The sequence below is a fragment of the Xylaria bambusicola genome (assembly GCF_022495145.1).
Source record: "Xylaria bambusicola strain CBS 139988 unplaced genomic scaffold F5B22scaffold_70, whole genome shotgun sequence".
Taxonomy (NCBI): Eukaryota; Fungi; Ascomycota; class Sordariomycetes; order Xylariales; family Xylariaceae; genus Xylaria; species Xylaria bambusicola.
The window spans coordinates 182,902-210,461 of record NW_025953623.1 but is presented as its reverse complement, the minus strand read 5'-3'; the positions used below and the strand labels follow the sequence as shown (position 1 = coordinate 210,461).

The 27,560-nt window shown below is 50.1% G+C and overlaps 11 protein-coding genes across 11 annotated transcripts; 3 read left to right on the top strand and 8 right to left on the bottom strand.

Moving 5' to 3' along the window:
• Window positions 1-126: 126 nt before the first annotated feature.
• On the top strand, window positions 127-2,378 carry F5B22DRAFT_651590 (uncharacterized protein; the record flags this gene model as incomplete). The annotated part of the gene is made up of 4 exons (XM_047979490.1): window positions 127-242; window positions 326-1,469; window positions 1,520-1,720; window positions 1,812-2,378. The coding sequence occupies 4 exons, from the start codon at window positions 127-129 to the stop codon at window positions 2,376-2,378; spliced, it is 2,028 nt and encodes a 675-aa protein (XP_047825895.1).
• Window positions 2,379-2,663: 285 nt separating this feature from the next.
• Window positions 2,664-5,072, bottom strand: F5B22DRAFT_639822 (major facilitator superfamily-domain-containing protein; the record flags this gene model as incomplete). The annotated part of the gene is made up of 9 exons (XM_047977771.1): window positions 2,664-2,681; window positions 2,872-3,140; window positions 3,220-3,375; window positions 3,467-3,626; window positions 3,703-3,744; window positions 3,813-4,193; window positions 4,256-4,297; window positions 4,365-4,793; window positions 4,890-5,072. 9 exons carry the CDS (start codon window positions 5,070-5,072, stop codon window positions 2,664-2,666), a joined length of 1,680 nt encoding a protein of 559 aa, XP_047825894.1.
• A 1,068-nt stretch (window positions 5,073-6,140) lies between these two features.
• On the bottom strand, window positions 6,141-7,577 carry F5B22DRAFT_627292 (uncharacterized protein). Its single transcript, XM_047976313.1, has 3 exons — window positions 7,071-7,577; window positions 6,786-6,856; window positions 6,141-6,575 (listed from the first exon to the last, which is right to left on the bottom strand). The coding sequence occupies exons 1-3, from the start codon at window positions 7,119-7,121 to the stop codon at window positions 6,458-6,460; spliced, it is 240 nt and encodes a 79-aa protein (XP_047825893.1). The 5' UTR covers window positions 7,122-7,577; the 3' UTR covers window positions 6,141-6,457.
• Window positions 7,578-7,819: 242 nt separating this feature from the next.
• On the bottom strand, window positions 7,820-8,333 carry F5B22DRAFT_651587 (uncharacterized protein; the record flags this gene model as incomplete). Its single annotated transcript, XM_047979489.1, has 3 exons — window positions 7,820-7,967; window positions 8,095-8,165; window positions 8,283-8,333. 3 exons carry the CDS (start codon window positions 8,331-8,333, stop codon window positions 7,820-7,822), a joined length of 270 nt encoding a protein of 89 aa, XP_047825892.1.
• A 756-nt stretch (window positions 8,334-9,089) lies between these two features.
• Window positions 9,090-11,238, bottom strand: F5B22DRAFT_627289 (uncharacterized protein). Its single transcript, XM_047976312.1, has 3 exons — window positions 10,461-11,238; window positions 9,532-10,387; window positions 9,090-9,456 (listed from the first exon to the last, which is right to left on the bottom strand). Exons 1-3 carry the CDS (start codon window positions 10,674-10,676, stop codon window positions 9,317-9,319), a joined length of 1,212 nt encoding a protein of 403 aa, XP_047825891.1. The 5' UTR covers window positions 10,677-11,238; the 3' UTR covers window positions 9,090-9,316.
• A 1,710-nt stretch (window positions 11,239-12,948) lies between these two features.
• On the top strand, window positions 12,949-14,519 carry F5B22DRAFT_517666 (PQ-loop-domain-containing protein). The gene is made up of 6 exons (XM_047972597.1): window positions 12,949-13,205; window positions 13,268-13,379; window positions 13,451-13,571; window positions 13,653-13,743; window positions 13,820-14,055; window positions 14,115-14,519. Exons 1-6 carry the CDS (start codon window positions 13,161-13,163, stop codon window positions 14,428-14,430), a joined length of 921 nt encoding a protein of 306 aa, XP_047825890.1. The 5' UTR covers window positions 12,949-13,160; the 3' UTR covers window positions 14,431-14,519.
• A 720-nt stretch (window positions 14,520-15,239) lies between these two features.
• Window positions 15,240-16,930, bottom strand: F5B22DRAFT_639819 (O-methyltransferase-domain-containing protein; the record flags this gene model as incomplete). The annotated part of the gene is made up of 8 exons (XM_047977770.1): window positions 15,240-15,408; window positions 15,476-15,593; window positions 15,669-15,670; window positions 15,794-16,123; window positions 16,165-16,196; window positions 16,246-16,296; window positions 16,350-16,627; window positions 16,657-16,930. The coding sequence occupies 8 exons, from the start codon at window positions 16,928-16,930 to the stop codon at window positions 15,240-15,242; spliced, it is 1,254 nt and encodes a 417-aa protein (XP_047825889.1).
• Window positions 16,931-17,696: 766 nt separating this feature from the next.
• F5B22DRAFT_639818 (uncharacterized protein) lies at window positions 17,697-19,545 on the bottom strand (the record flags this gene model as incomplete). The annotated part of the gene is made up of 2 exons (XM_047977769.1): window positions 17,697-17,797; window positions 18,417-19,545. The coding sequence occupies 2 exons, from the start codon at window positions 19,543-19,545 to the stop codon at window positions 17,697-17,699; spliced, it is 1,230 nt and encodes a 409-aa protein (XP_047825888.1).
• A 547-nt stretch (window positions 19,546-20,092) lies between these two features.
• Window positions 20,093-22,038, bottom strand: F5B22DRAFT_627277 (CRAL-TRIO domain-containing protein). Its single transcript, XM_047976311.1, has 3 exons — window positions 21,297-22,038; window positions 20,890-21,193; window positions 20,093-20,806 (listed from the first exon to the last, which is right to left on the bottom strand). Exons 1-3 carry the CDS (start codon window positions 21,854-21,856, stop codon window positions 20,657-20,659), a joined length of 1,014 nt encoding a protein of 337 aa, XP_047825887.1. The 5' UTR covers window positions 21,857-22,038; the 3' UTR covers window positions 20,093-20,656.
• Window positions 22,039-22,303: 265 nt separating this feature from the next.
• On the top strand, window positions 22,304-24,711 carry F5B22DRAFT_516783 (nitrogen permease regulator 2-domain-containing protein). Its single transcript, XM_047972592.1, has 3 exons — window positions 22,304-22,450; window positions 22,625-23,065; window positions 23,161-24,711. Exons 1-3 carry the CDS (start codon window positions 22,408-22,410, stop codon window positions 24,465-24,467), a joined length of 1,791 nt encoding a protein of 596 aa, XP_047825886.1. The 5' UTR covers window positions 22,304-22,407; the 3' UTR covers window positions 24,468-24,711.
• Window positions 24,712-27,550, bottom strand: F5B22DRAFT_516779 (tRNA synthetase class I). Its single transcript, XM_047972591.1, has 2 exons — window positions 26,886-27,550; window positions 24,712-26,801 (listed from the first exon to the last, which is right to left on the bottom strand). Exons 1-2 carry the CDS (start codon window positions 27,125-27,127, stop codon window positions 24,956-24,958), a joined length of 2,088 nt encoding a protein of 695 aa, XP_047825885.1. The 5' UTR covers window positions 27,128-27,550; the 3' UTR covers window positions 24,712-24,955.
• Between the last annotated feature and the right edge of the window lie 10 nt (window positions 27,551-27,560).

Sequence of the window (27,560 nt, the reverse complement as noted above, 5' to 3'; positions counted from 1 at the left end):
CCCCCCCCAGTGCCGCGTCAACGCACGAAGGAGCTTGTGCATATTGCGGCAGCCAAGGCGCCATTCATCCTCTTCTAGACTCATCGACTTAGATTTGGAGGCCAACCTGATGGTTCGAATACAGCAATGGAAGCCAGTATGCTGCAAAAGCGCACTCAGTTGCCCCAACAGCAACAAAAACAACAACAGTCCGGAAGGATGACCGGTGCGCTCAATGGCCGTCGAGCTTGTGGAATCTGCAGGTCAGTCAGTGTTTGCTTCTTTGCCTGACTCACCAAGCACGTCTTCTCAGTATCTAGTTCTGATCTTTGTCCCACCCGACCAGGGAGCGGAAAGTTCGGTGCGATCGTGAGGAACCACAATGCGGCCGGTGTGCCCGTTTGGGCCAAGACTGCAGCTACAATGTAAGGCCGCGCATCTCGCCTGATGACTTGCCTCTGCAGATTTCCCAGATCAACGACAGACTAGCCAAGGCCGAAGCGTTGCTGGTCACCCCGAGGAACGGGTCACTGCCGGCCACCACACCGCCATCTCATCTTCCTCCCCAGACGAAACCACAATTCCCGTCTTCTCCGGGCCACAGCCGAACATTAAACTTAGGGTCTCTCACAAGTGCCTCCAGTAACCTGGCGTCCCAAGTTGCCATGGACGTAGACTTGCCACCTCCGGAGGTCGCCAATATGCCTGCCAGTGCGACCTCAGACCAGGCTACTGGTCTTGATCTATTCGCCAACTTCACTGGCAGCATTGACTATTCGGCTGCAGGTCTGGGCCCGGATTGGGTCACCATGACGATGCCCATTCCTCTATTGGAGTCTACGGCAAGCCCTACTATGACAACATGTGCAAGCCACACCACAGCGTTCAGCATCCAGGATACCGAAATCGCATCGCGCCACCTTACTGCACTTCATCGTAATTATTTTGAAATTGTCTACTTTTCCCTGCCCTTTCTCTCTGAAAGCAGGTTTGCGGCTGAACTTACCGGCAATTCAAGTGCACCATCGGTCTTGGCACTTGGTTATGCCGTCGCCCTCGTCGGATGTACCGTCTCCCTGCAACACCCACATCTACTAGAGGCATACTATACTGCTGCTCGCAACTATGCTGAACAGTGTGAGAGGGAGGTTGACGAAGGAGGCGCAGCCAACTTAAACCTGTTGCAGGCCTTGCTTTTCATCATTCGTTTTGAGATCACGGATAGGCGACTGACAAGAGCTTGGATGACTCTGGGTCGCGCTGTGAGGTTGTCAAAACTGCTCGGCTTGCATCGGATAGATAGCGACACAAACGAATACAGCGCGGGGCCAGATCTACACCTTAACCTCCCAGCAACGCAAGATCCCCTTTTGTTGGAAGAACGACGACGATCGTTTTGGTTCCTTTACGTCTTAGAAAGTTATATGCGAACGCGTACAGGTGTGAACTGTGAGCTTGGGGATGTTCATGTTCGTTTCCCGCTTGCCCTGGTATGACACCAGAGGCGGTAGTCACCAAGTAAGCTGACGAGTTTGAACAGACGTTGAGGGTTCGACTCCCGTCGCCAGGCCTATTATCAACAGGATTCTCTCCAATAGAGATGCCGTTTTTAGGCGACCTTACCCCTGAAACGTGCCCCGAGATCTCAACTTACGCGGCCTGTGTTCTTATGGTGGATATTGCTATCAAGTGCTTTGATCATGGGCGATTAGTTGAAAACGACACCCCCGCCTTTGGATTTGTAAGCTCATTATCTGCCCCTTATTCCCACCAAAGTGTCGTCTACCCCGGACCACGCAATCGAAGACACTAGCACTGACAGAACCGCCCAGTGGGACAATCACCATAACCTTGTTCAGACTATCGATGAACGCATTGCCATGTTACATATGCACATGAACGCTAAAGCTGTGAAGGAAGATCCGGTGGCGTTTAGCATGTACATGAATCTACGTGCCACGGAAATTCTATTCCATGAGGCTGCTATCGTGCAAGTTGAGCGGATTGGTCACCCAAGGCTCGTAGCTGCCGAGAGCCAGAGGCGGTCCACAGCAGCTGCGTTCAAAATTGCAACCACGGTACGACTAAACTGGCCGGAGGAGCAGCCAGAGCACGGTATTTTCAGGCTGCAGGCAACGTTTATCGGCTGGCCGCTTGTCATGGCCATGAAAGCGCTCCACCGCCAGCTCAAACTAAATCTTAGTCAGCAGAAGCATGATTTTCGTCATTATCATCAGAGCGAAACCCTGACAGATCTGTGCTCGTCGCTACGGTTGCTTATGACAGCATTAGACCATATTGAACAAGCTGATGGATTTTGGCACAGATCTACAGAGTCTATCGCGGCAACGTTGAAGAACCAGCATGACGGCCGAGACCTTGATTCCCTTACATTATAGATCAAAGCATCCTCTTTAGAGCTAGAACAGATGGGCTTGAATAGTCAGTTATACATGCATGTATTAAGTTTCATTACGATACTCGTCACTGGAAGCTGCGAGAGTTGATTGTCGCACGAAAGGTGGTGGAGAAAACGGAGCTCCAAACTATTGCAAATCTGAATTATCAGTATTGGAAAACAATACAGCGAGGCGATATGTGCGCGGCTTTGGAGAGTGCGCTCTTGTTTCTGTCACGCCCACCCCATTTCTGCCGTTCCTCTGACGCCGGGGGGACTGAGTTGCTTAGGATTTCTTCCAAAGCTGTGACAGATTACATGAGTTGACACCATAATACTACCGCAATTGCTTCTACGGTTTGGGCTTGGAGATTTCAGATTATCAGTCCGAGCCGACACTTGATCCCTTAGTAGAGGTGCTTACCTTGACCTTCTGCAACTCTCGTCAATTATTCTCCTTGCTCGGGCTGAGAGGAAGGTAACTGAAGACTTACAATAAGGGGGAAGGTGAACACGAAGCTCAAAACGGCAGTGGCCAGAAAGAAGATCCAGACGCCGGTCAGCGCGTTGGCGATCTGCGGGATGACAGCGGCCTTGTCAGTGTCCGAAAGCATCTGGAACGTGGCACTGCTCGTGCCGGCAATCAAGTCTCCGATGTCACTTGGCGCGACATCTGGCAGGACAGTGCCGACCTTCTGCACGGCGAGATTGTGGAATAGCGAACCGGCAATGGCTAGGAAGAGCACCATGCCGAGGTCCTGGGCTATAAGGCTTAAGAATCAGTCTTTCACGTGGGGTTGAATCATGTTGGTGAAGAGAACTAATTCAAGTGTTTGACATACAAATCGTCATGGCACCGACGGCGTTGGCTATCTCCTCAGTAGAAACAAGAGACTGGACGATGCCAAAGCCGGCCACGATGTAAAAGCCAGCTCCTGCACCGACCAAGATAGTGTAGCCATAGATATTGGCGTTGGGAGTTGTTTCATGAACCGTATCTAGAATCATGAGGGAGTGACATATTAGTGGACATGATCCATCATATGCCCATGTCAGTAGAACGATGGGTATGCGGGAGCGGCAACATACACATGAGAGCGCACCCGGCCAGCACAAGCGCGCTACCACCAATATACCATGGAGAGATGTAGCTGAACCTGGGCATGAGCACGCCCTGCACCAAAGACACAACGACAAGGAAGATCACGAGTGGCAGGAGTCGGACGCCCGCCTCGAGTGGGCCGTCCCCCTGAAATTACATGTAAGTGACGATCATCGTGGCCAGCTGAAGTGGTTTAAGTAGAGGGGCATCTAATACGACTTACCCTTACGAATTGAAAGAATAACGGGATATAATAAGTCATGGACTATGCAGGGTGTTGTCAGCAGAGGCCCTCAATACCAGATCCAAGTCTTTTCGTAGCTCGTTACTTACCAAGACTATTCCCGAGACGAGGAAGACTTGAAGCTGCATATTGAATAAAATGAAGCGTTTGAGGAAGTGTGCCGGGTACAGGCGGTTTTCATAAGAAACCAACGGATGGTACTTCATAAGGAGGATGGAGGCCACAAGGAAAACCCCTGAGAGGGTAAACAGGGCGATCGCTGGACCCGAGCTGAAAGGGAACACCACACCACCGAAAGAGATGGCGACAATGAGGATGGCAGAGCCTCCCAAGAAGACGGCGGTGTTGATCCAATCAATCATGCTACATTTCTGTGCCAAGCTCTTGTCCGGTCGTGGGTTGATCCGCGGGAACAGGAGGAGATATGCCGGAGCGAAGACAGCGCCGATGACAAGGTTGATGTAGAACCCCTACAGTATATCGAGATCCCCGTTAGCATCGTGCACCTCTTGTATCCTAAGTTCAAGCTCACCCATCGCCACGTTGCGGGGCTGACGGCAAACGCGCCTCCTACCTAGAGGCTAGTGTTAGCAATCTCACAAGCCTACGCCGAACCGCGCGCATCGTTGAACGCAACGTACCACGGGACCGAGAACGCTGCCGATGCCCCAGACCACAGTACTACCTGCCAGATATGCCGGCCGCTCACGCAAGTCGGTCAGCACGGACACGTACGTGAGGGTGCCGGAGTACATGCCGGAGCCGCCGACGCCAGCGATGACGCGTCCGAGGATAAGAGCGTAGATATTTGGCGCAGCGCCGCAGATTGCGCTGCCGATCTCGAATAGGACGATATTGAACATATACACGAGCTTGATGTCGAACACGCCGTATACCTTGCCCCAGGGGAGCACGGCCATGGTGCCCAGGGCGAACCCGGTGCCGATCCAAGGGAGCAGATCGATCCGGCCGAAATCCTCGATGATGGACGGCTGGATATTGGCCACGATGGTATTATCTAGGGAGAAGAGGAAGGTCGTAGAGAGCATGGCCGAGTATGAGACGATCCACTGTTTTTCAAGTCAGCATTGGCTGAGCAAGAGGGCATTAAGCCGCACGAGATACACGGCTCGAGTGCTCCGGCGGCGAAGGGCGAGCTTGTTTACCTTCCATCCATGAAGACTGCGCGACGACTGCTCCGGTCTGACGCTGAGAGCTGTTGGATCAGAACCTCCTACAGGGCTGCTTCCCTGAGTAGGACTATATCGAGCATCGCTCAGCTTCACACTCAGAACATCATCCGCTCCGTTCAGGGGCTGCAGGTAAATCATCACATCCGAGTTCACCATCTTGATACGTCAGTAAATTAGAAGTATCTTCGTAGTCCAGGGGCAGCATGTATAATTAGTACATGCAAGGGGCGTGGTGATTGCGTCTAGACTTCGCGAAAGAAGAACGAGGAAAAGAAACAAGAGGTTTTTTTTATTGGCGCTTCGCTTTACAGGTGAAACGAGGAGATACTCTCGTAAAAATTAGTAGAGCTCACATCTTCAAGGATCTTATATTATACCATCGCGATGCAAGGGATGCGGGCGGAACGGCCGTCTCCATGGATTATGTAAACAGGGACGGCCGTTTTGACCGAGCGAGAAGCCCGATTGGTCAAACGCGTTGGATGGTGACGGATTAGGCAGTTGAACAACCGGACTATGATTTTGCTCATATTCTTGTACCAACTGGATACTAAACGGTGAACACCACATAGGCTATCATCTGCCGGGAGACGTCAAGTCCCCTTCCGATTTCTAGAAGGTGACGATGACAAAGGAGTCTCAGCGGACGCCGTCAGCGTCTCCGTGAAGATTCAATTTCATCCCGTTTTCACCGAGGACAAGGATCGACTCGGGGATCCTGGTGATCATTTCATTAAGGAGACACTGCGAGAATATTTACCCTAGTTTCTTCGACATGGCGCCGGTGGAAGCGATGTGGGAGGTTCCACAACGAGGAAAACTCTAGAAGTCGTCTGTGAATCGTTCGAGTCTGCTGGTCACAACAGATCTCTGGGTCTACCACGGCCTACTTCATTACAACCTCAGTAGTCGACCTCCAGCGAATGTTAATCGAAGAGCCGTCTTTTCGTCATGGCTTAGTCGCTGCAGGCTAGGATTATGAAGCTACAGTTATAAATATATGTGACATCGTCTCGATATCTTAGTTAAGGCTTAGGAGTCGTCAATTGGCGTCTAAGCCTGTCAGATACTAGGGGCATGTCCCCCTGTTGAATACATAGACATCCTCTAATGAGTTCACATCTGATATGGTAGGCTATCCACTGTATATAAAGTCTTTAGTAGAGCTCATGTGCTTCAATCAATGAGAGGGATATCATTTACTCAAGGCTTACGCCCAAATCATTTACAATCCATTGGATGGACATCCAGACGAGCTCTTTAAACTTGTGTTGCTTTAGGTTCGCACGGGTACAATTCACTTCATTCGGACCTCCATCATAGAGTGCAGGAATCTCTTGTTCAGGTTGGTGCTAGCAAACCGCGTATCCTAGACTACGCCTGAGAATCCCATATCACTACTTCACACACACACAGCCTTCGCGCTAACCTTTGCCTACGCGATGGAATAACTGATTGGGGATGGGGAAGCCGAATAGCATTCAACCCGTGAAAACAGCGCATAAGAGAGAAACTGCAGACCTCTCAATCCCAGCAGCTGTCTATTTCTTGCCAGACGAGGAGGAGCTGTTACCAGAGGGTGCCGTGTAGGTCGAGCTGCCCTGGCCATTGTTGTAGTAGCTGCTGCCGTTCGGGTTGGAGTAGTAGTACGATCCATCGCTGTCATACATACGGGTATTAGTTCAGGTATCCAGCGCAGGCTGAGTCTTTTCGCATTTCATTCGCTGTGTATTTATGGCGTGATAGGTTTGGATAGGGTGAATGTGAAGGTGAGGGCGAAGGGGGAGAGGTCAGAGGGAAGTAGGCACACAATCCATCTAATGAATACTTGATCATTTGTATGAAGAGATGAAAAGTAGCAAGACTTACGTGTTGGAGTAGTGGTACGAGTTGGGGTTGGACGCGCTGCTGCCGTAGTCGCGCGAGCAGTAGTGGTTGCCCTGTTGGTGATTGTTAGTACTGGTCGACCACCTAGCGGTGTCGCGGTAAGGTGGACGGGAATAGATGATATTTATCTCAGCTACAGGTAGGCAATGCTCGGGGGACTTGGGGACAGTGGTACGGGTTGACTCGGGAGCTCAAACTGCTGTACAGATAGATCGAAGTCGCACATGACGAGATGATGATGGGGAGGAGGAGGGTAGAGACACTGACCTGGCTGTTGGTGCCGGAGCTCTTGTACGAGTATCCTTGATTGCTGGGCATCTTGATGGATGAAGTAATCGAGTGATTAGGTTTGGCTGGGATCGGTGACTAGAAGGCGAGCGACTGGATCGTCGTAATGAAGGTAGGTAGCTGTGGTGTTGTGAAAGTGAGGAGAAATGGGATGAGATTCAAGGTGCGTTCGCTCTCGACTAAATACTATCTGGAGGACAGGGAATGGGCACAAAGAGGCCCGGGCAGCCACACCCGGCAACAGAGACATCCCAGGTTACTGGGACACCGGGACACCGTCACACCTGCCCACCGTGCGTTAACGAACCATGTGTTTTACAGTTGAGACCAGGCAACAAATGGCCTATTTCCCGTTACCGCTAGGTATCTTGCCGTGGTTCAAGGATGACATGTATTCCTCTAAAGTTCCAATAAAAAGTATCGATACGTCCTTTGTACTAAGATGGTAGAAGACCCCAGGTAATGAGAATAGAATCGCATTAACCACACACAGATCGAGAGCACACGACATCGGTCTCATTCACCGAAGCCTACAGATAAGCCTGCCTGCCTGCCTGCCTGCATGCATGATTTACTTCAGCGTCGCTCAATTACATGGCGACACGAGCTAGGTGTCCCAAACACCCAAGGCTGCTATCGTGTACAGTAGGTAGTTACACAACCTTATGACCGATTGTACGGTGACGCTTTACCCCTGTCGCCATCAAACGATATCTACACACCAGACATCATCTCTCATTCTTAGACACAGGCTGCCAAGGTCCACCATTGAAAGCCATGTACTTGTCGCCATCGGGCGCGACATACATCTCTCGGCCGCGGCTATTGGCGAAGTACGAGCTGCCGTCGGGATTCTTGTAGAAGCGCGAGCCGTCACTGTGTGTGGCGGGGTACTGGTATCAGTACCTACTTAAGTATCTCCTCCCCCTCTTCACGCACAGTTGAGACACAAACGGACAAAGAAGACAGGAAAGATGACGAGTCAGGCAATTTACGAACTTACAGATTATGATAAAAGTAGGCGTTCTGGTTAGGAGCGTCTGGGCCACAGTCATAGGCACAGTAGTAGTTGCCCTGTATCAATAGTTAGATATCTTCATGGATTGATTGGATAGCGTCTTGGCCGAGGCGTAATTTCATCCAGCAAGAGTGATCCCTGTCAGCATAGCGAAAGCAGATACCTATACGTACCTGGCGATTGATGCCTTCGCTTTTGATTGTGTATCCTCGGTTTTCTTCCATGTTGAGGAAGGCAAGGTAGGTAGACAAGCTTGACTTAATTTGAAACAAATTCTCGTCCAGCAAACTGTAGACAGGGCGGCGTTGTTTAACGCATTGGGGGGATGAGCTGGAGGAGAGGAATGAGATTGTATTGCTACTGTCGACCAGACAAACCATACTGATAGAGGTCTTGAGTTGGGCACAGTATAATGTAGGCAGGAGGAAGGCGCGATATAAGAATGAGCCACATGCACCTGCAGATCGCCCAAGACTATGCGTGCATGCCTTATGAAAGCCCATTGAACAAGGCTTGTGAGAATATGAGGACATACAGACTTTGCTTGTAATGAGACTGTTGGGAAAATAGGGATTAAGGACAAGGAAACTGGGTGTATATAGCTAGAAAGGGGTTGAATGCCCTGACTCCTGATCTTCGAGACATGGCGCAACAATGAGAGTAGTACGGTAATATCTCGTACCTTGTTCTTGACGGAGACATTTCGGGGGTTGAAGAGTAGCAAAGGAGTATAGAGTATTCAATTTAGTAGCCAGGGCGAAGGGGACCATAGCAGAGCTAGCAGATTATTGTAGGTACTCCGAATAACTTCAATTCTAAGCCCTGTTTTCCAGCCTTGTTATGGTATACCTAGATCCTAGGAAATATATCCATCGAATGCGACCTCGTGATTTAGAGCACCCATGGCCACAAGAAAATAATCGTATCATCGGAATCCTTCGCGTCGCAAAGCCGCTGCCCAGTCGAGTTACCTGAGTAGAGAAGGCATTGACGCATCCGCGAGCTTGTCAGTCGAAGCCATTGTTCATTTGAAGCTGAGTTCGTGCATAATATTGGAAAGATGCATTATTGGTATCATTGGATTTATCTTGTCTATCTAAGAGGCGACAGCTAGCTGGCTGTCTACAATGTCAACAAAAAACGCCAAGTAACACAGATCTATTGGATAAGACTTGAATAGTGACGATCTCTAAAAAAGTAGTAAAATCTAAATCTTGCCGTTGGTAGAGGCGGTCCCATTGGTAGAAGCAGATCCATTGGCAGCAGTAGCTTTCTTCCTAGCAGCTTCCTCCACCTCGAGGTCTGCAATGTATTTTTCAGCATCCATAGCAGCCATGCAGCCAGTTCCTGGAGTCAGAGTCGTTAGCATAGATTCATTGATTGTACTCCAATCAAAAGGAAGGGTGGATGAAATAGCCGTACCTGCACTCGTAATGGCCTGCCTGTATCTCTTATCTTGCACGTCACCGCAAGCGAAGACACCCTGGATGCTGGTGAAAGGAGTACCGGGTTGGGTAATGACATAACCCTCAGTATCAACTTCCAGTTGGCCCCTGACCAACTCGGTAGCCGGGTTGTGACCAATGGCGTAGAACAGACCGTTCGCCTCTACAGTCTCTTGCTTCGTCTCTATTATTTCTCCCTTTTCGGTGGTAGTGGTGAACTCCACAACTAGGTGAGTCATTTTTCGTCGCTGATACTTCTTTTGGTCTTCTTTCACCCACTTCTCCTTGTCCTCAGGTGTAAGAATCTTGACATCTATGCCATTTTCACCACCCACGGCCTCGTGGCCATACTTGGCCCTGTAAAATTTCACGAGCTCGTCCACATCACCCTTGACCTCGACACCCTGCGCTAGTCTACGCACGGTAACCTTTTTGTGGTCCTCAAGTCTACTTTTCATCACGCTGCTGGCGCGCAGCTCGTTCTTTCGCACTAGAACCGTGACATGTTGACCGTACTTGGTCAGAAACAGCGCCTCCTCGGCCGCACTGTCACCGCCGCCGATAACGAACAATGGCTTGTCGCGGAAAATGGGGACAGCGCCGTCGCATACGGCGCAAGCGCTGATACCTTGCTGCCAGTAAACATCCTCACCAGGAAGGCCGAGACGTTTTGCGGAGGCACCGGTGGCGAGGATGACGGCATCGGCAGTGTGGACCTCACCAGGAGCGTATTCCAGCCCAAACTGGAAGGGTCGTCTGGATAAATCAAGGTTTACCACGGTGTCAGTAACGATTTTGGTGCCGGCTTTTACCGATTGTTCCCTCATTGCATCCTGTGGCAGCAGAAAGCATCAGCTAAACAGGCGCGTAGAAAGAACAATTCAAAAGACACTAGGTTGAACGCACCATTAGTTTGCTACCGTTGACACCTGTGGGGAAACCGGGAAAGTTCTCGACATCGGTGGTTGTAGTAAGCTGACCGCCGGCAGCAACGCCATTCGCCATCATACCCTCATAGAGAACGGGCTCTAGCTGGGCGCGAGCGAGGTAGATGGCGGCGGTGTGGGCGGCAGGCCCAGAGCCGATGACAACGACCTTGCTATGCATTGTTCTGGCGGCCATGTTGGGAATGTGGGAGGACTGGTTCGAATTTTTCTGGAGACCGGCGGTCGTGATCGCGGCGAGGGAAAAGCTGGGGGTGCCGGCTCGTAAAAAGGTCCGCCGGAAGGTAGAGGAAAACAGCTTGGCGGTGTTGGATCGGGATTTACTCGTGTGACTTGTCGGTCGGCTGTCCTCTGTCGGCTGACTGAGAGGGACGAGGATAGGAACGAGGATAGGAACACGGATACGGACGATACGGACGAGGAGGAGAAAGGGGGGAGTGGGTAGCGTAGACTAGATACGACGCTGGCGGGACGGGAAGGGGCGACTGGAGGCTTTAAAACACGTTAAGGCACTGAGAGAGGGGCGGTCGCGATGTCGGAAGTGCGGGCGATGCGGGAATGGCAAATGCAGATGCCGTTCTTTTTTTCTTCTAAAATAAAAAGTGTATTCTCAAACTATATATCTACACGAGACGTATATATGTGCTTTAGACGATGGAAGTTGTAGGTATGTACATGAGTCTTATATGTACATGAATCTAATACTAATAGTAAGGATATTCAACGTAAGTAAGCAAATACCACACTGCAATTGGAATCTTGTCACATCGATTTCAAATTCTTTTTCTCCCCTCAGCCAGACGGAGCCAGAGTCAGGGTCCATTCTCTGAAGCAGCGCCGGCCACCCCACATTAGTAAGCCGATTGCACCATCGGATCGATCCTGCCGCCTGCCAGGCACATCCTTATCCGCGCTGGCATTCTCTGATTCACCCCTATCATGATCTACTTACATAGTTATATGCAAATGGTCATTACTGCATACACGACTACCGCTGAAGAAGAACCTAGTTGGATGCATGGAATCATACTCCTGGACAGCCCGGGCTCTACTGGATGGGTGGGGGTAGGAAGTACTGTTACCGTAGCACGGGATCTGGGACACCCGCGGACTCGGTGAGCCTGAGTACTTAGATAACCTTAAAAGGTACCAGAAGCCGAGAGATAGGGCAGGGGTTTGTTGCTGCTGTGACCACTGATCGTGACTTGTGTCCCCTCCACGTGTTACCAACATGTTGCTTCAATGTCTTAGATTACCTATTTACTTCGGTAAGATTCTATATCTCGGGAAAAAACAGCTATCGGCGAAACTAGCGTCGATAGAGAGAGTCAGGAAGACACAGATCGGTCCAGGCCTGGTGTCTGATGCCAATGCTGCTTAGGTGAATATGTACTTACTATGTATCTTCTATGTATATAGGCGTTACAGTTAGTCAGAATAAGGTAGCGGGGCCCTTGAAAATTAAGAATTCTTCAACACTCCCCAATTTCCTGATTAGGCCATCCCAGCCAACCAATCATACCTACCATAAGTACCTAGGTACCACAAGTAGGTACCACAAGTACCGAGTACACACCTTGACCAAAGGCCACACTCACCACTCACCTTGCGACAAGGCATGTACCGGAATGACCTTGCGGGCTGTATATCATCGTAGGCCATGTAACCAACCCGCAAGGTCACTCCCTACGCTCTACCCACAGCGTGAACGCAGCCAAGCCCTAGGAGCTTTAGAAAGTGGTGTGTCTTTTAGTCAGGCAGTCGGTCAGTTGGAGTATGGAGTAGTGGGTAACTGAGTACCTAAGGATACTGCCTACGGTAGGGAGATGCCGAGGTCAATCACCCAACCGACAAACGAACAATCGTCGAACAGCCAACCAGCCTGAGCAACGCAATTAACTCTCCTAACCGTCGAGAAGTACGGACTGTCAATTTGCTATGAATGACCTGTTTACAGATCCCAGCGAGGGTCCATAGGGGATCTCATCCAAAGAGATAAATGTAACTTACCAAGCAGATCTCCATGTGCGGCCGCAATCACACGATACGCCACCCGCCAATCAGCACTCTTTCTAGCCACCTTCTTCAACCCACACTCTCGTCACAAGTATGTACAGTTTACTATGATCCAATTCTAGCCAAGGTGAGATAGGTAAGTCCGGTAAACTTACGGATCTACCACCAGCATCGGACAAGGCGACCGAACCGGAGCCTCGATATACGCGCGCACTTAGCCAGGACTCTGTCTCCGTTACTGCTGAAACTAAACGGGGCCGCGTCGAAGACGTTTGACGTTGTCGAATCAATAGAAGACTTGCCATCCGTTAAGCTTTGAAGTGAATATAGTTGCCATTATATAGGATTAGTCACATCATCAATAACGAGGGCAATAATAATAATAATAATGAGGAGGAGGATGCGTATCTAGACTCCAAGCATCTAGCCTATTTTTCACCCCACTCGGACTAAGTGACCCTTAGACCTTTAGTCCTCACAAGCGCCTACGCGCCGAATATCATTATCTCTCACCGTGCATTCATGATACTCACCCATAATCCTGTGGTGCAATTACTTACATATGTTCTTGCTCGGATTGTCGTATCGCCCTTCCACGTCCTCAATGCAACCCCTAGAGCGAATATAGGAGGATACCAGGGAGGTCATGGCGCCTCAAGGAGAGATCCCCGTCGCAGCCAATGTGCTGGGGGTAAGTCGTGCTTCTCACTCAACGACATGTTAGAAGATTCAACTGATAGAAAACCTCCTTAGACTATCGGGACAGTGCTATGGTCGATCCAGTTGATACCGCAGGCATGGACGAATTGGCGGACCAAGAGCACCGAGGGCTTGCCTGCGAGTATGATGTTCTTGTGGGCATTATGTGCGTCTACCATATGAGAGAGGCCGTCATCAGAACGCACTTTATTATTGACTAACTTGGATAAATATTAGGCGGTGTCCCTTTCGGTGTATACGCCATCGTCCAGAACTTCAACATCCCCATCCAAGTGCAGCCCCAGGCCTTCGGGATCCTGTGTATAATCAATTGGGGCCAGATCCTGCTCTATACCTAGTGCGTCTACGCCTGCTACCCGTTATTTGGACATGTCATATATATACACATAGGAGAATACTGACTAATATCGCGAATCAGTAAATGGCCGCTCTGGAAAGTCCTCGCTATCACCATCGGCACGACCGGTGCCTTTGGCGGCGTTGAAGCAGCCCTGGTTCTGACGATCCGCGTAAGAAATGCCTACGCAGTTATTTACTTATACAAGCGCATCCCAACTCATGTTTTTCTCTACTGATTCATGACAGCCAATCTACAAAGCCGGAAACGAGACCCCAGTCATCATCATCGGCGTCATCGCCGCCATCCTCCTCGCAGCGGGCCTTCTGCCTCCATACGGCGAGGCCTGGAAGCGAAGGGGGCGCATCATCGGGATCAATTTTCTGTTCTTAAGCATAGACTCGTCAGGCGCGATATTCTCGCTCTTCTCGCTCGTCGCGCAGCATACTTTTGACGTCTTGGGAGGTGTCATGTACATTATCGTGTACGCATCCCGTCTTCAAAGTTCTCATTCCAGAGCCCCTGAACTAACGCGTCGCACAGTATTGTCTTAGAATTGGGAATCTTCGCATCGCATTTCATTTGGCTCTTCCAGACACGTAAGATACGGAAGCAGGCGAAGGCAGAGGGCAAGACTTTCGATGACGTCATGGCGGAATATGAGGAGCAGGGCGTGCCGTTTAAGTTTGCTGAGCGCAAGGGGACGTGGCCTTGGAGGAAAAGTAAGGGTGATGAAGAGATTGCTATGGGAAGCGATGAGAAGATTTCTAATAAGAGCCGTGATGTGAATGAGGCGGCTGATAAGAAGGATGTGAGTGATGAGGGTGCGAGAAGAAGTGGTCAGGACTCGGAGGATTGAGATGCATGATATGATGAATGAGCGAAATAGAGCAGTTTATTAGACCATACGGCATGTAAAATGCTACATTCAAATTGGCAGAACTTACAGTAGTGCTTCTTCATCACCTCATCACCTCGTAACTTCGATGCGCCCCCCCCTCACAGTTGACTCTCGTACACTGCAAGAGCCAATAATTATCATCTGCTTCATCTCTACTAGCAACAACTACACGTCGTGTCGTTGATATACTACACCGCATCAGAACAATAAGTGTGTATCTGTGATCAACTTAAGACGACACGTTCTCAATATCCACGTCATTGGCCGATCCCAGCCCCTGTCAAGTGTTTATCCTTCGCTTTATTCTTACTCGAGCGTCTTTTGGGGGCAGGACCGAGTTGGAAATGACAGCTCTAGGAGCAGGTGTCGGTACACACTCGACTTCATCGTTTAGAAGTACGTGCGCGAGGGTCTGCTTCAGCATCTGTGACGCGAGCCATCGCCCTGGGCACGCATGCTTGCCGTAACCGTATGCAATACGACTTTCACTGACAAATGTGCTAAGTCCTCGTTCTTCGTTTTGAAGCTCCTGGCCTTAAGGCCCTTCGAATTACCTCGAAAATCGAAAGGCGTTATATTACAGTGGGCTTTTATAATTGCTCGGGTCATGGTGAATGGCTTGGAGGGGGAATGAAATTCTGACTTTAGGCGGGATGCGTATATTATGATATTTAGGAGTCGAAGTTTCTAGAAAGATACGACAATAATAGAACCAAAACCACAGAGTAGACCCAAACGTCGAACACAGCGCCACATGCCAATTCAGTCTAAGCCTCACCATTCCAACGCAAATCCATCATTGCCAAAGCCGAACCCATTGGTTGGATTACAGATTTCAAGAGGAATCTGCTGTCTGCCTCGGAGAACAAAGCCCTCCAGTCATCGACGGTGCGGTCCCGGGCGTTGAAAAGGGCCGTCATACTCAAATCAGCAGCCCTATTAGTTCCCAGACATCAGCACATCGTGTACAGAAGAAGTCTAGGTATTGGACTGTTATTATTACCGAAGTCGGGTCTCCTTCCACAATGGAACTGTACCAGGCTCTGGAAGGCATGCCTCTTGGATGATGATCCTTGCGTTATACTTTAATGCAGGAATCAATGCTCTAAGAATAAGTATACCTGGTTTTATATTAGCGTCGGCTCTTTTAGCCGCGTGGAAACAAGAAAGAAAGATTAGAATCCATGATAGAACACAGCTGGTCATAGGTTTCCAAGCGGGTTGAGATTTATGCAGACACTGACACGAGGGGAACATACTAAGATAGTACCTATGTTAGCACATGTACAAACTTGTTCTTCATGGCACAGGCCTAACTTACCAATACTTATCCGGCCAGTTGTGTAAAATCCATCGCAAATAGTAAGCATCAGCTTCAACTTTCTGGGGAGAAAAGATATCGTGTACTGCAAAACTAACACGATCTCTGATGTCCTCTGGAAGACTATTCTCCGCGCCTTGAATGACTTCTTCCTTATCTTGAACAAGAACTTTTAATGCTGGAAAGTTCTTGGCTAGTTGGATTGCGACGTTTCCTCGTGATCCTCCGACGTCAACAACATGTCCCACAGAGTGCCAATCGTAATTATCAATCACGTGGCAAACGTCATATTCCGGGCTGGAGGTAAGAGCCTTCAAAGAGCCTTCGAAGCTAAGAGCCCGGTCAGGATTTGCTTGGAAGAAGTCATATACTGACAGTTTGTATTGTGGGCGAGAGAAAAAGCCTATGGGATATGTGAGCGGTTATTATCATTTTGCGAGCTACACGCTTACGGTCTCGTTGATCTCCTGGGAATTTGGCCACCCGATCACAGCATCGAACGTCTATAGGAACATAGAATTAGCCAAGGTATGCGTGCAGGATGCAATCACGTTACCTTGGTAGCTGCAGGCCACAGGTCCCGACTAACAGTTTTGAGCCAATCGTTCAAGCTCGAATCAATAATTGCTTTGGAAATATTGGTATGGGCAAGCATCCCTGGCTCTGGCTCCTGAAAGACTCGTATAGTAATAGCATGGCGAAGCACTCGGCGGATGATCACTTCGTTCAAGCCTGTTTTTGCGGCAACCTCTTGGAATGAGGCTGAACCCCCAAGAGGGACCATGTCTGCAATTCCTAGGTGGCTGATGAAGTGGAATGGCATATGTTGTTTTGCTGCTGAGTTTTCGCAGGAAATTTATAACTGTATGAGTCTATATGGAAAAGCGAATCATTTATAGTAGTTTTATTAAGCAGCAGTGCTATGGGAGATAGAAGAAGATCATGAAGCTTTGAAGTGGCGTCGAGTAATACGCTCTGCATCGCGAGAGCCTCCTCGGGAAAACTAGTCGCAGCATCTTCATCAAATGATGGTGTTTGAAGCCCTTGCGATATGAGGACTTCGTCAAGCTTTGCGACGGTGTCACTGATTGTTGACGCAAGTCGAACAATGCGCGTGGCGGACTCAGAGAGGGCCATCTTGGGCTAATTATTGATATACCTGAAGATGAAAGAACTAGAGGTGTGAAGGGGCTGCGGATAAATTATGAACAGCAAAGATGCCAGGTTGAAAGGAGTTGCCTGAGAAATATACACCTCACCATAGAGTTATATAGGTCGTGAAGACAAACAACTATGGTATGGGCAGTCGCTCCTAAATTAGTACCTAAAATAGGGTAGATCAATCTATAGGAAGCATTGCCTACAGTTGTTGTGCAGTGGTTTTCCAGTATATCATGACTACTTATTCGTAGAAGGCTTGTATTTCATAGTTGGCGGATTCTGCTGTTAGTTCGGGGATTCTTGGGGACACATGATGCATCATGTATGCGCCGCTTGACATAACAGTAGTACTTGGGAACCCGCACTAGCATACCCGTCTGCAAGTCGTAATTCGCGTTGCATAACCAACAACTGCTTTTCCATAGAGACTGATTCCCAAGCGTAATTGGGATACCCTGAGATCCCCTCGCGCTCGGTTCTGTGGCGTCCTACTCACTTGGTCTATTGTTGCCAAGTCCGTTCGATCCCAAGAAACGCTAGGGGGCCGACGTGTCTAAGCTTGGAATGCTCGCGTCTCCAGGTCGACCTAGCACAGAAAGAGTACCTAATCCCTTCCTTCATCTAAGGTGTATCTCATCTAACTCAAGACGCCTTTGTCTGAAGCTCTTGAGGCTCATGAATTCATCCGTACTCTTCAGCCTCCCTGTAGCTAAGCCCCTCAGAAGATACGCCTCCAGATAAGTCAGATCAACCCCCAGACTCCTCTCTCGAGTGATTCTTGGGATCTACACCTCTTGTCACTGACCTTCTCGAATCCGCGCACCTGAAGGTTTTCAGAGGGGTCTGTGAATTGTAGTCTCTTGAAATATTCAGTCAAGTTCTCTTCGCTCAGCGCCCTCACTAGTTCTATGGATATAGGGTGGGCTTCACACCACGGTGACGATGCTCGAGGCTTGAAAGTCGTGAGCCAGTCTTTCAGTGTATCTTGTAACTGTTGAGAATACGCTCCTAAGTTCATCTCGATTTCGGATGTCTTCAGACATTTGAGCTCTGATCACCTGGGACACCAAACAACACAGCCGTTACCGTAGGAGTTAGGCAGAATACAGATCAATCAGGGGCAGCCCGCCACTGTTGGCATGAGAGATTATTGCCTTCCCCTCGCATATCTATCTCATAGACGCCTGACTTGGTATCAAAACGCTAAGTGATGCTAGAAAGAGACCATGCAGTCAACCTTACACGGAGATCTCAACAACCGTCGCATCCTCATGCACCATCGAATATAGAGGTAGAATACAAGCGCCCTTGGTAAAATTATAAAGCCAAATCTTATCCTCAACATTACCTTTGTCCAACTCTTCACCCTTCTCACCCCTGCCGTTCAGGGACTGAGTGAACGCAATCCCAAGGTACCCATGGGCGTTCTGCGGGCTCAGCGGGATGTACCAGTCGTCATAACTGCAAGATGCGACGTCGCCCACGTCCGTGGGTAGCTTCGAGTACTTCCCGCAAGGCGTCTTTCGCGTCTCCGCGATAGAGAGAATCAGCAGCATACAGGCCATGACAGCAAGAGCGAAGCTATGCACTTTATACCACGTGGCCGAGATGCAGGGGATAACCGTCGACATGACAGCGGTGCGTTCCCGTATGAAGTAATACACACACACGACAAACGAAGTCGTTATAGCAACGAGGTAGAAGGCGATTTGTAGGAGCGTCGACGCTGCGTAGACGAATCCGTTCTTGCAGGGATACCCGGACCAGCAAATGGGACTGCTCAACAGAATGACGATCACACAAACTCCCAGGAGAGCTATAGTGTAGCCGACACGAAAGATTCGACTGGGCAGGAAGGAGGGCAGGCGGAACCGGCCAGACTGTTGAGTGGCGATAGCGTTATTGTTGGCCTCCAGGAGACTATCAAACGAAGTCTTTTTGTCAAGTGGATCATCGTCAGTATCGTCGGGAAGCAAGGTATGGCGAAACGTGAACATGTAATCGCTCGTAAGCCAGGGCGCGGCAACAAGACGCAAGAAGCCCAAAATAGCGAGTGGCCCAAATGTCGTGTCAGCAGCCAGATTGGCTGAGAAGTCATGCACGCCGAAGAATGTGCCCACGAGCACGTACAAAGTCTGCAGGCCCTGCAGCGCAAGCACGACCGTCTTGACCGTGTCGAGGGAAAACAAGCTGACGCGCGAGTGCTCGGGCACGCGGAGACGGTACAGCACCGACAGTTCCACCATCTCCTGTGATCCATCCCAGCCGTGGGCGGTCCAGAAGAGGGCGTTGGTCGCCGCCATGTCCTGCCTGCTCCAGTCGAGTGCGCGGATACGGCGGTCGGCGATGGCAGCGTAGCGCCAGAAAATGGACGTCGGATTGTAGTGGACCAGGTAGTCGTGCCATTTAGGTCTGGAGCGGACGAGATACGATGGCTGGGGCGCACCGGCTAGGAGGTGCGCGATCAGAGGAGCCAGGGCCAGCGTGATCAGTGATATCCAGTCTGAGAAGGACAGTGTGTGGCTGTGGAAGGTCAAGGGGAAAAATGTTGGCGTCTCAAAAGACAAAGGGAACAGCGTCGACGTGGTCATGGCGGGCGTTCGCGTTTAGAGTTTCAACATGGAATCTATAACAAAGGTTTGGAACTTGAAGCTATTCACAATACAATCATCTGCTACCTAGGGCTTCTGAGATCCTTTGCCACCAGGTCCCTCCTGGTCTTGGTGGTTGACTTCAACTCTATATACAATTGGCATGGCCTTTGCTGACCCCCGAACATCATCACCATGTCTCATATCAGTGGAGTCTGTATAACCTCATGTTCAAATGAGGCTGCGCGTCATCAAGGGGTATTTAGTAAGGCGATCTGCATATTCGGCCGTACCCGCATGTAACAGAATCTGATTTGAAGGCGGGGGATTGGACCATAGACTACAACCCGACCTTGGCATTTTGGGGGCGTTCTTATAATAAATACTGGAGGACTACCTGTATACAGGATCTAGGATTGATAGAAGCTAGTTATTAGGCAGTCGTGTGTGTGTATTTAGCTGAATAGTCTTGACGATCACTTTGGGTAGAATATCCAATTAACATGAAAAGATGGCACGCGTAAGCAAAGCTATTTGATGCTATTACGGACCAATGGAGAGTGCCGAATCTGTAGAGTAGATTCAGCTTGCAGCAGGCAGCGTGTAACCTACCTATGCATGATGATGGCGTCGAGCTTCTAATAGCTTGCCTAGTATCTTAAAATAACTCAGGTGGCTTAGTTTGACGGCAAGAACTTCTCTGGCAGACTGTTACGTGCGTTGAACGCGATGAACATCGTGTCTGTGTTTGGGTATGCTGTACGGATATCGGATGCCAGCTTGGCTATGAGCACTGGACTGTCCTACGTCGCATGACAGGTGAGGCTACTGAGCCCTTGCTTACTTGAGACATCAGGTTAAAAGCCAGCCCAGGTAAATGTAGAATAGAGTCAAGTATGACTGGGTTACTACGTCCTGCTCACTTGCTAATAGTTCTATGCCCAACATACCTTATGAAAGCAGTAGACCTGCTAATCCAATCTGATTAATTAACCTCATTAACCCCCCTCGAAAGTCAAATTTGCAAATGTAATTACGCAGCGCCGTTGCTTCACCATACTTCCAAACAATCTTAGGAAACCCGGGACCTCGACGGTTACAAATCAATGCGCTACTCCAGCTTCGGCTCTGTCCCCTGGGTTTGCAACTCGTCGCCTTCGCCGCCGTACGCTTTCGGCAGCATCTTGCCAAGCGGTACCTTGCTTCCACCAAAGTTCTCCTTGGCGAGATTCTCACCGTAAGTGATGGGGTGGAACTTCTTCTGTGGCAATGAGTTAGGAGGCCGGTTTCAATGAATACGTAATAGAGCTTGAGGGGTGGCAATGGGATAGATAGATCACTCACGATGGTGCGCGCTGCGACGAAGAGCTTCATGGCGCCGTACATGAAGCCCATGATGGTCGGGACGTTGACGAAAAACTTCTCCTTGAGCAACTCGGGGTAGGCGGTGGCGAAGACGTGGATGGTCTCTTTGCTGGCGGCCTTGATCTGCGAGGATTGACGGAAGAATGACACGCCGTTGTAGTCGTGCACCTGGAAAATCTTGTACGGGTCGGCGTCGGGATCAGCCGTGATGGGCACCGTGGCCGTCTGGAGAGATAGCTCCTGCACGGCTAGTTCCATGAGGGCGACACGCCACTTGATGAACCTGGGCTTTTAGTTAGCGGGCTGTTGTTCTAGCATTGATGGTTATGATGAGTGTGGTATGGCGATGGTGAGCGAACATGGCAGGAAAAGCAGTATGCACTCACTCGTTGAGATCGCCAAATGTCACGTCAATAGATTTGACTTTCCCGTAGATGTTCCAGGTGAAGATCTCACGGTTCTCATCGGCAGAGTGAACGGTGACATATCCCAAGCCCCCGAATTTCTCCCTGGAGAAAGCCTGCTTGACGAGTTCACGAGGGTTCATGCTCTTTCGCCAATCCAGGGTCTTGGTCAGCTGGTCCCTTGCCTTGACGATATCGCCATCGTTGGCGTTCAGGTACTTCTGCAGCACGATCTGCGAGGGGACGTGGGTGGATGGGTCCGCCAGAGTCACGCCCCAGACCTCGTCGTGCTCATGTGCTTTGGCGGTAGCCCATAGTTCCTGGAGTGGTGTGGTCGGTTCATCCGGCAGAGGAGTCTTGGCCTTCTCCTGTGGCTCTCCTGTCTTTGTCTCTGCCTTGGTCTCTACCTTTGTCTCTTCTGGTGATGAAGAAGAAGTTGTTGTTGGTTTGGGGTCTAATTCGGTCGATGTATCTGTGAGAGCTGCTGCTGCCTCGGGCGCTGGTGGGGCAGTCGTCGTTGGCGTTGGCTTTTCGTCGCTCATGATGAATGTCTCGCTCGTGACTCTATTTGTGTTGCGGTTACAGAATCTAGATCTACGTCTAATGTCAAAGAGCACTATTGCGTGCGACTGTCTAGAGAGAGTGGTGAAATGATGCCAATTCTAGTAGATACCTACCGGATAATGGAATGAATGATGAGATGATGCTCTCAGGCTTATGTACATTTTAAGTTTAGGTATCAGCTCCGAGCGGGTTCGGACCTCTCTCAGGGGCTTCAGCGGGAGACCATAGCGCTATGGTCAGGGAGGTTGGGGGGGATTTACCCGGGAAATAACCGTGTCTGGTGCTCCCACCTCACTGATGGTGCTGTAGTGGCACGATGAGCTTCATAATGTCAATGGAGGGAGACATACTTGAAGCGATATTGTAATTCATCAGTGATTGCCGACATCTACCGTGAAATCCTCAGGTTATTGAATCTCATAGTAATTAGCTAGCATTGTCGCAAAGCCCATGTATCGTCATGTAGCGTCTCATCTCTCATACGTCGCACACTGAGGTTCCGCGCTCCCACGGCAGACCAGACTACAAGATGATTCAAGGAATATTTTATGCAAGATTCCTTCCACATGAAGGTATGTTATTCTAGTCACTATCTATACGAGAATTCTCTCTTTCTTTGTCTGTATAACATGGTTGACGGACGACTGAACCGGCCATCATGCGCCTCAGCACTCACATCTCATGAGATGCCCCTCCCTCTACATCTCTACATGTCTCCAGTGGCTCACTGACTGACTTCAACGAAGGCACCAAGATCGTGGCACAGTCACCACCAGGCTGTATCGTGGCCACCGAGTTCACACCCCATCTAAAGCCACCATTAGTCGACTTTGACATCGTGCAGGAGTACATCATCCCGCGCAAGGCCTTCTTCAACCGTCTGGTGACGGTGAACACGCCCGACGGCAAGCTCAGCATCCTAGGCTTCCCCGTATCTATCCCGCACGAGAGATACCACAGGAATGAGTTCCTATTCAACTTCGGGCTGGTCATCGAGTCAGATGTCGACCAGATTCCCTATGAGCGCCTCGTGCGCCGTCTTGCTGTCACTTTTGCCGAGATGGAGCGGCAGAATGGGTACTTGAGCTCGGAAGGCGAGGTCGACGATGGACGGCGGCCTATTGAGAGTTTACTGGAGATTGTCAAAGAGGATCTGAATAATTACGGAGAGTGCATGATTCCCGTTGGTGAGTGCTTCTACCACGATGAGATATTCTCTATAATTTCATCAAACTCCTTATCTATCTTGCAAGTCGGAGAGGGTATACTGACACTCACGCAGACGAAGGCAACACCATAAACATGAAGCTATTCCCTTACCATGCACCGCCACCCCCGGTCCACGGGTGGCACGTCCCGGTCCCCAAGACCAAGTTCGCCGACATCATGGACTCGACGTGGGACCTCACATTGCAGAAAATCATCCCACACGTCGACGGCGTCAATGACGTCCGTCGCATCGCGTGGCTCGCAGACGTCTCGCTGCCACTCACTCAATGTGCATTGCAGCACCTGCTGTACTACGACACCATCTTACTCCTCGACATGTTCTTCTTCGGCTCGTGCTATGCTCTGCGCCCAGGTATCCACGACTTTGTCTCAAACCGGTCGAACCTGATCGATGAATGCGCAGCATACGTATGCATATCACCCCCGACACCCAGCAACGTAGAAACAAACATGACAGGCAGCACCGCAAGCCTCTCAATCCCAGGCCTAAACCCATCAACCCGCTTCCACGAATCCACCACGCCACGACTAAACGTAGACAGCACATCGAGTCGGCCAACCACATCCTCCACCGTCTCTCTCTCCCCTAGTAAACGGATCTCGCACTACCAGCTGATCAAGCTAATGACGACATTCTGCGTCGGCCGCAGCGTAATGGAATGGGTGCGCTTACACCAGGAATCCAGCTTCGACGTGCTCCGCCACATCGACGTGCGCAGACTCGTGCAATTCGGGGTTATCAAGGGGCTGCTGTACCGCGTGCACAAGTACGCCGTGTCGAAATCGTATCTCTCGCTCCTCGCCACGGGGCGGCGGTCGCGAATCTCTAATCCTCTCATTTCTACTACTACCACTGGAGAAAGATCGGTGGTAAAGTCGGATAAATATAAGGGTAGTAAGGAGAAAGGAGGAGCCACGAAAGGGAAAGGGAAAGGAAAAGGAAAAGGGATAGAGACAGCGACGAGCCCTGCTAACGACGATGACGGACTGGTCATGAAGATGATGGGACGACGACGGCAAAGGCTGAATAGACTCGGTATTCACGATAATAATAACGGCGATGAGGATGATGATGATGACGAAGCGGAAGAAGGAAATGGAAATGGGTATAACTATACCAACGACAATGAAGAAGAGGATGCAGAAGCGGATGACTCGGGCGAAGATGAAGGGGAAGGAGGTAATGGTGAAGGAGGATATATCTCCTCGCCCGCGAAAACACGCCGGAAGATGCGGCGCTACGTCGACGGCCGGCACCCCTTCGACCAGATCATCACGGAGCAGAATCTCACCGACGCCGAGATCATGCGGAAGCTGAAGTCCTTCGAGCCCGGCGATCTGGCGGTTTTATATCGCTAGGACAGAATACTTACTTCCCTTACTTACCGAGGTACTTATCTACTGAAGTAATATGGATTAAGGATTGAAGCTTGACTGGAGCTTAATACGTGTATTTAGGTTACGTGTGTTGATCAGGTATATCGCGGTGGTATGAAAGGATATTTAATATGATTTTCGAAAGTACTATTTATTTTCCGTCTTCTTTGGTTGGCTTTATCGTATCATGCTGCTGAGATGTTGAACACGATGAAAATATAAGTTTTACTAGCATGGTGAAATCCTAAGAGAACTTAGTAGGAGGTATGTTTAGTCTTCCCGTGGATACATAACCGGAGCAAGGGGTGAGAACATTCATAATCTACATTTTCTCTCTCTATATTACAAGTTCGTAAAAATCATAGTATGATACCATGCCCCTCAACCGACAAGGCAACCATACAAATTCATATATTTACATCAATGATACACGACCCCTTCCCCATTTATGTCATTGAATTCCGCCACTCTCAGGACCAAACCTTCTTCTCTTCTCCAGCAGCAGAAGCCTGTGCCAAAACCTCATCGCGCATCCTCTTCTTGTTTTCAAGCACCGACTGCGCTTCTGCTAGGACTTTGTCAATGGCCTCCGTTTTCTGCTTCATGGAGAGGTTGATATGCGGGTTCAGCTGCCGGGCCTGCGTGTACTTGTCTAGCAGCTGTGCGGCGCGCGTCCGCTCGGGAGGGAACTTGATCTGCGGCGGCTTCGAAGTATCGGCTTCCTCGAGGGCGTTGTCTCCCGCGCTTTCTATCCGAGCAAGCTGCTCGCCTACGCGCGCAAGCTCCGCAGTGCTGAAAGGTGGGCTGGTGTTCTTGCCACCGTTTGCCGCAATGAGTTGCTCGCGCAGCAGACGCAGACGGCCCTTGTTGGGTTCGCCGGAATAAACATTTCCGCTGGCCTCCCATTCCTCATCGCTAACCATCTCAATTATCCGGATGAAATGCTTGCCACGTCGTAGGACGAGAATCTTGTTGTCGATGAGGAAGTTTTTGGTCTCTTGTGGAAACCAGTTCTTTACTGATTGGAAAGTTACCTCGCCTTCGCGCATCGGCTCATTGGTACGAGCTGTCCGGCCAGGAGCCCCACCGACATAGGCACCCCGGTGAGCTACCAGGCGGTGTGCATCACTGATGCTGTCTGCCAGGCCGGCGGCATAGATAATCCTTGCTATAGATTGACCCAAGATCAAAGACTCAGGAAGTTGAATATCGGGCCGGAAGTTTAGGGCCAAGGCGGAGGTTGCGGGTTCTACACGATCAGGAAATGATTCCAACTCCCCTGTAGATACGGGAGTGACAAACGGCTTGTCTTTGGAAAACATCAGCTTGTGTCGATCTTGAGTAGCCCTGGCTTCTTCAAGGCTGTGGACTAGAGCAAGGACCTCAAAAGCAAGGATATGGTGAGCGTGGCGCTTAGCAGGGTCCAAGTTATGCTCTTTCATAATCTTGTTAATCTCCTCAAGGGGTAGAAAAGTAAATAGCTTTAAAAGTTTTTCAACCTCATCGTCAGGCCTTCGCATGAAGTAGCCGTAGAGATCGAAGGAGTTCGTCATGAAAGGATCTAACCACATGGCATTGCCAGCGCTTTTACCGAATTTATTGCCAGCTGAGTCGGTCAGGAGGGGCACAGTGAAACCGACGGGCGTATGCAATAGGTCCGCAGGTAATTTACTCACAGGGTCCGGCTCTGTGTCGCGGAGCATCTTGACGGCATCGATGCCAGCGGTAATATTGCCGTACTGATCGGAACCTCCTACCTGCATGCATACCCCTTTCGGGCCGGAGAACATCTTCCAAAAGTCCCAAGCTTGCATCATAGGATAGACAAATTCGGCAAGAGACACGCCATCGCCCTCCGTCATCTTTCTTTTGACAGTTTCACGTGCCAACATCGGACCAACCCGCATTCTCTTGAATAAACGGTTGACGACCTCTATAAAGGAGCTTGAGCTGAACCAGGTGCTATTGTTTAGAAGCTCGCGATTCCAGGCCCATTCTTTTTGGTAGCCATATCTAGCGGCCTGCTTGTCGACATTCTGCCATATACGTTTTAATTGGTAGTGCATCTTGGTGGTGTACATTGCGCTGTCGGCCCTAGGCATATCCTCTCTGGTCTGGAGCCGGTCGGTTGGATCCCCCACCTTGGCCGTTGCTCCTCCGATCATAGTGATAGCTCGGTATCCATGCATATACATCCAAAACACGGGCATCAGGGGAAGCAGGTGGCCGAGGTGGAGTGAAGCAGCAGTAGGATCGATGCCGACGTATACGCCTATTCTCTTGCGCCTCATGAGCTCGCTGATTTGTTCGTCCGTACTATAGACGTATATCAATTAGTAAAGGCGAAAATAAGATAGAGGGGTGGGCGATGTCGTATAGTGTAATCAAAGTCTTCCGTACCCAGCAATGTCTTTGACATATCCACGCTCCTTGAAGCTAGTCCATAGATTCGGCTCCTCTCCATTTTTTATTCTTTCGGCCCTCTGGTCCCAAGCCTCTTGCGCTGCATCCCGCTTGGCGATGGTACTGAGATGTAGAGGGCGCCGGTGTTGACGGGGTGCGGCGATGGATCGGAGGAGACATGTGCGACAAAGATTCCTGCGCGACAGGCTCGAGGCCGTCTGCAAAGCTCGTGTGAACATGGCGGCAGTTGGTGGTCTAGATTGCGTTGCGATGATGAGGTTAGGTGTAAAACGGGTAAGTCAAGAGCCTCGTAGCTCTCGATTGGAGGATCTTAGGGCATGGGGAAGAAGAAAGCTGGCTCAAACAAAACAAGTCAAGCCCTATGCATGAAGGTATGAATAGTTCGGGGTGACTGAAGACGGTGGTGAACGGCTTCAATTTGTGAGGGTCGCTGCTTGGCATCCTAACTTTTCTGTGGAGCCATCTATCTAGTCTAACTACGATTTTATCTGCTAGTCCTGACCCTCTTAGGGACTATCCTGATATATGCATACCTATCTATCAGGTACAACATCCATATCTTAATCGGGGGTCATGCATCTACGAGCATCTTCATATGCCATCATGGAAGGCCTAAAAAACAAGGAGCAAAGCCGGGGAAGAACCAGCCAA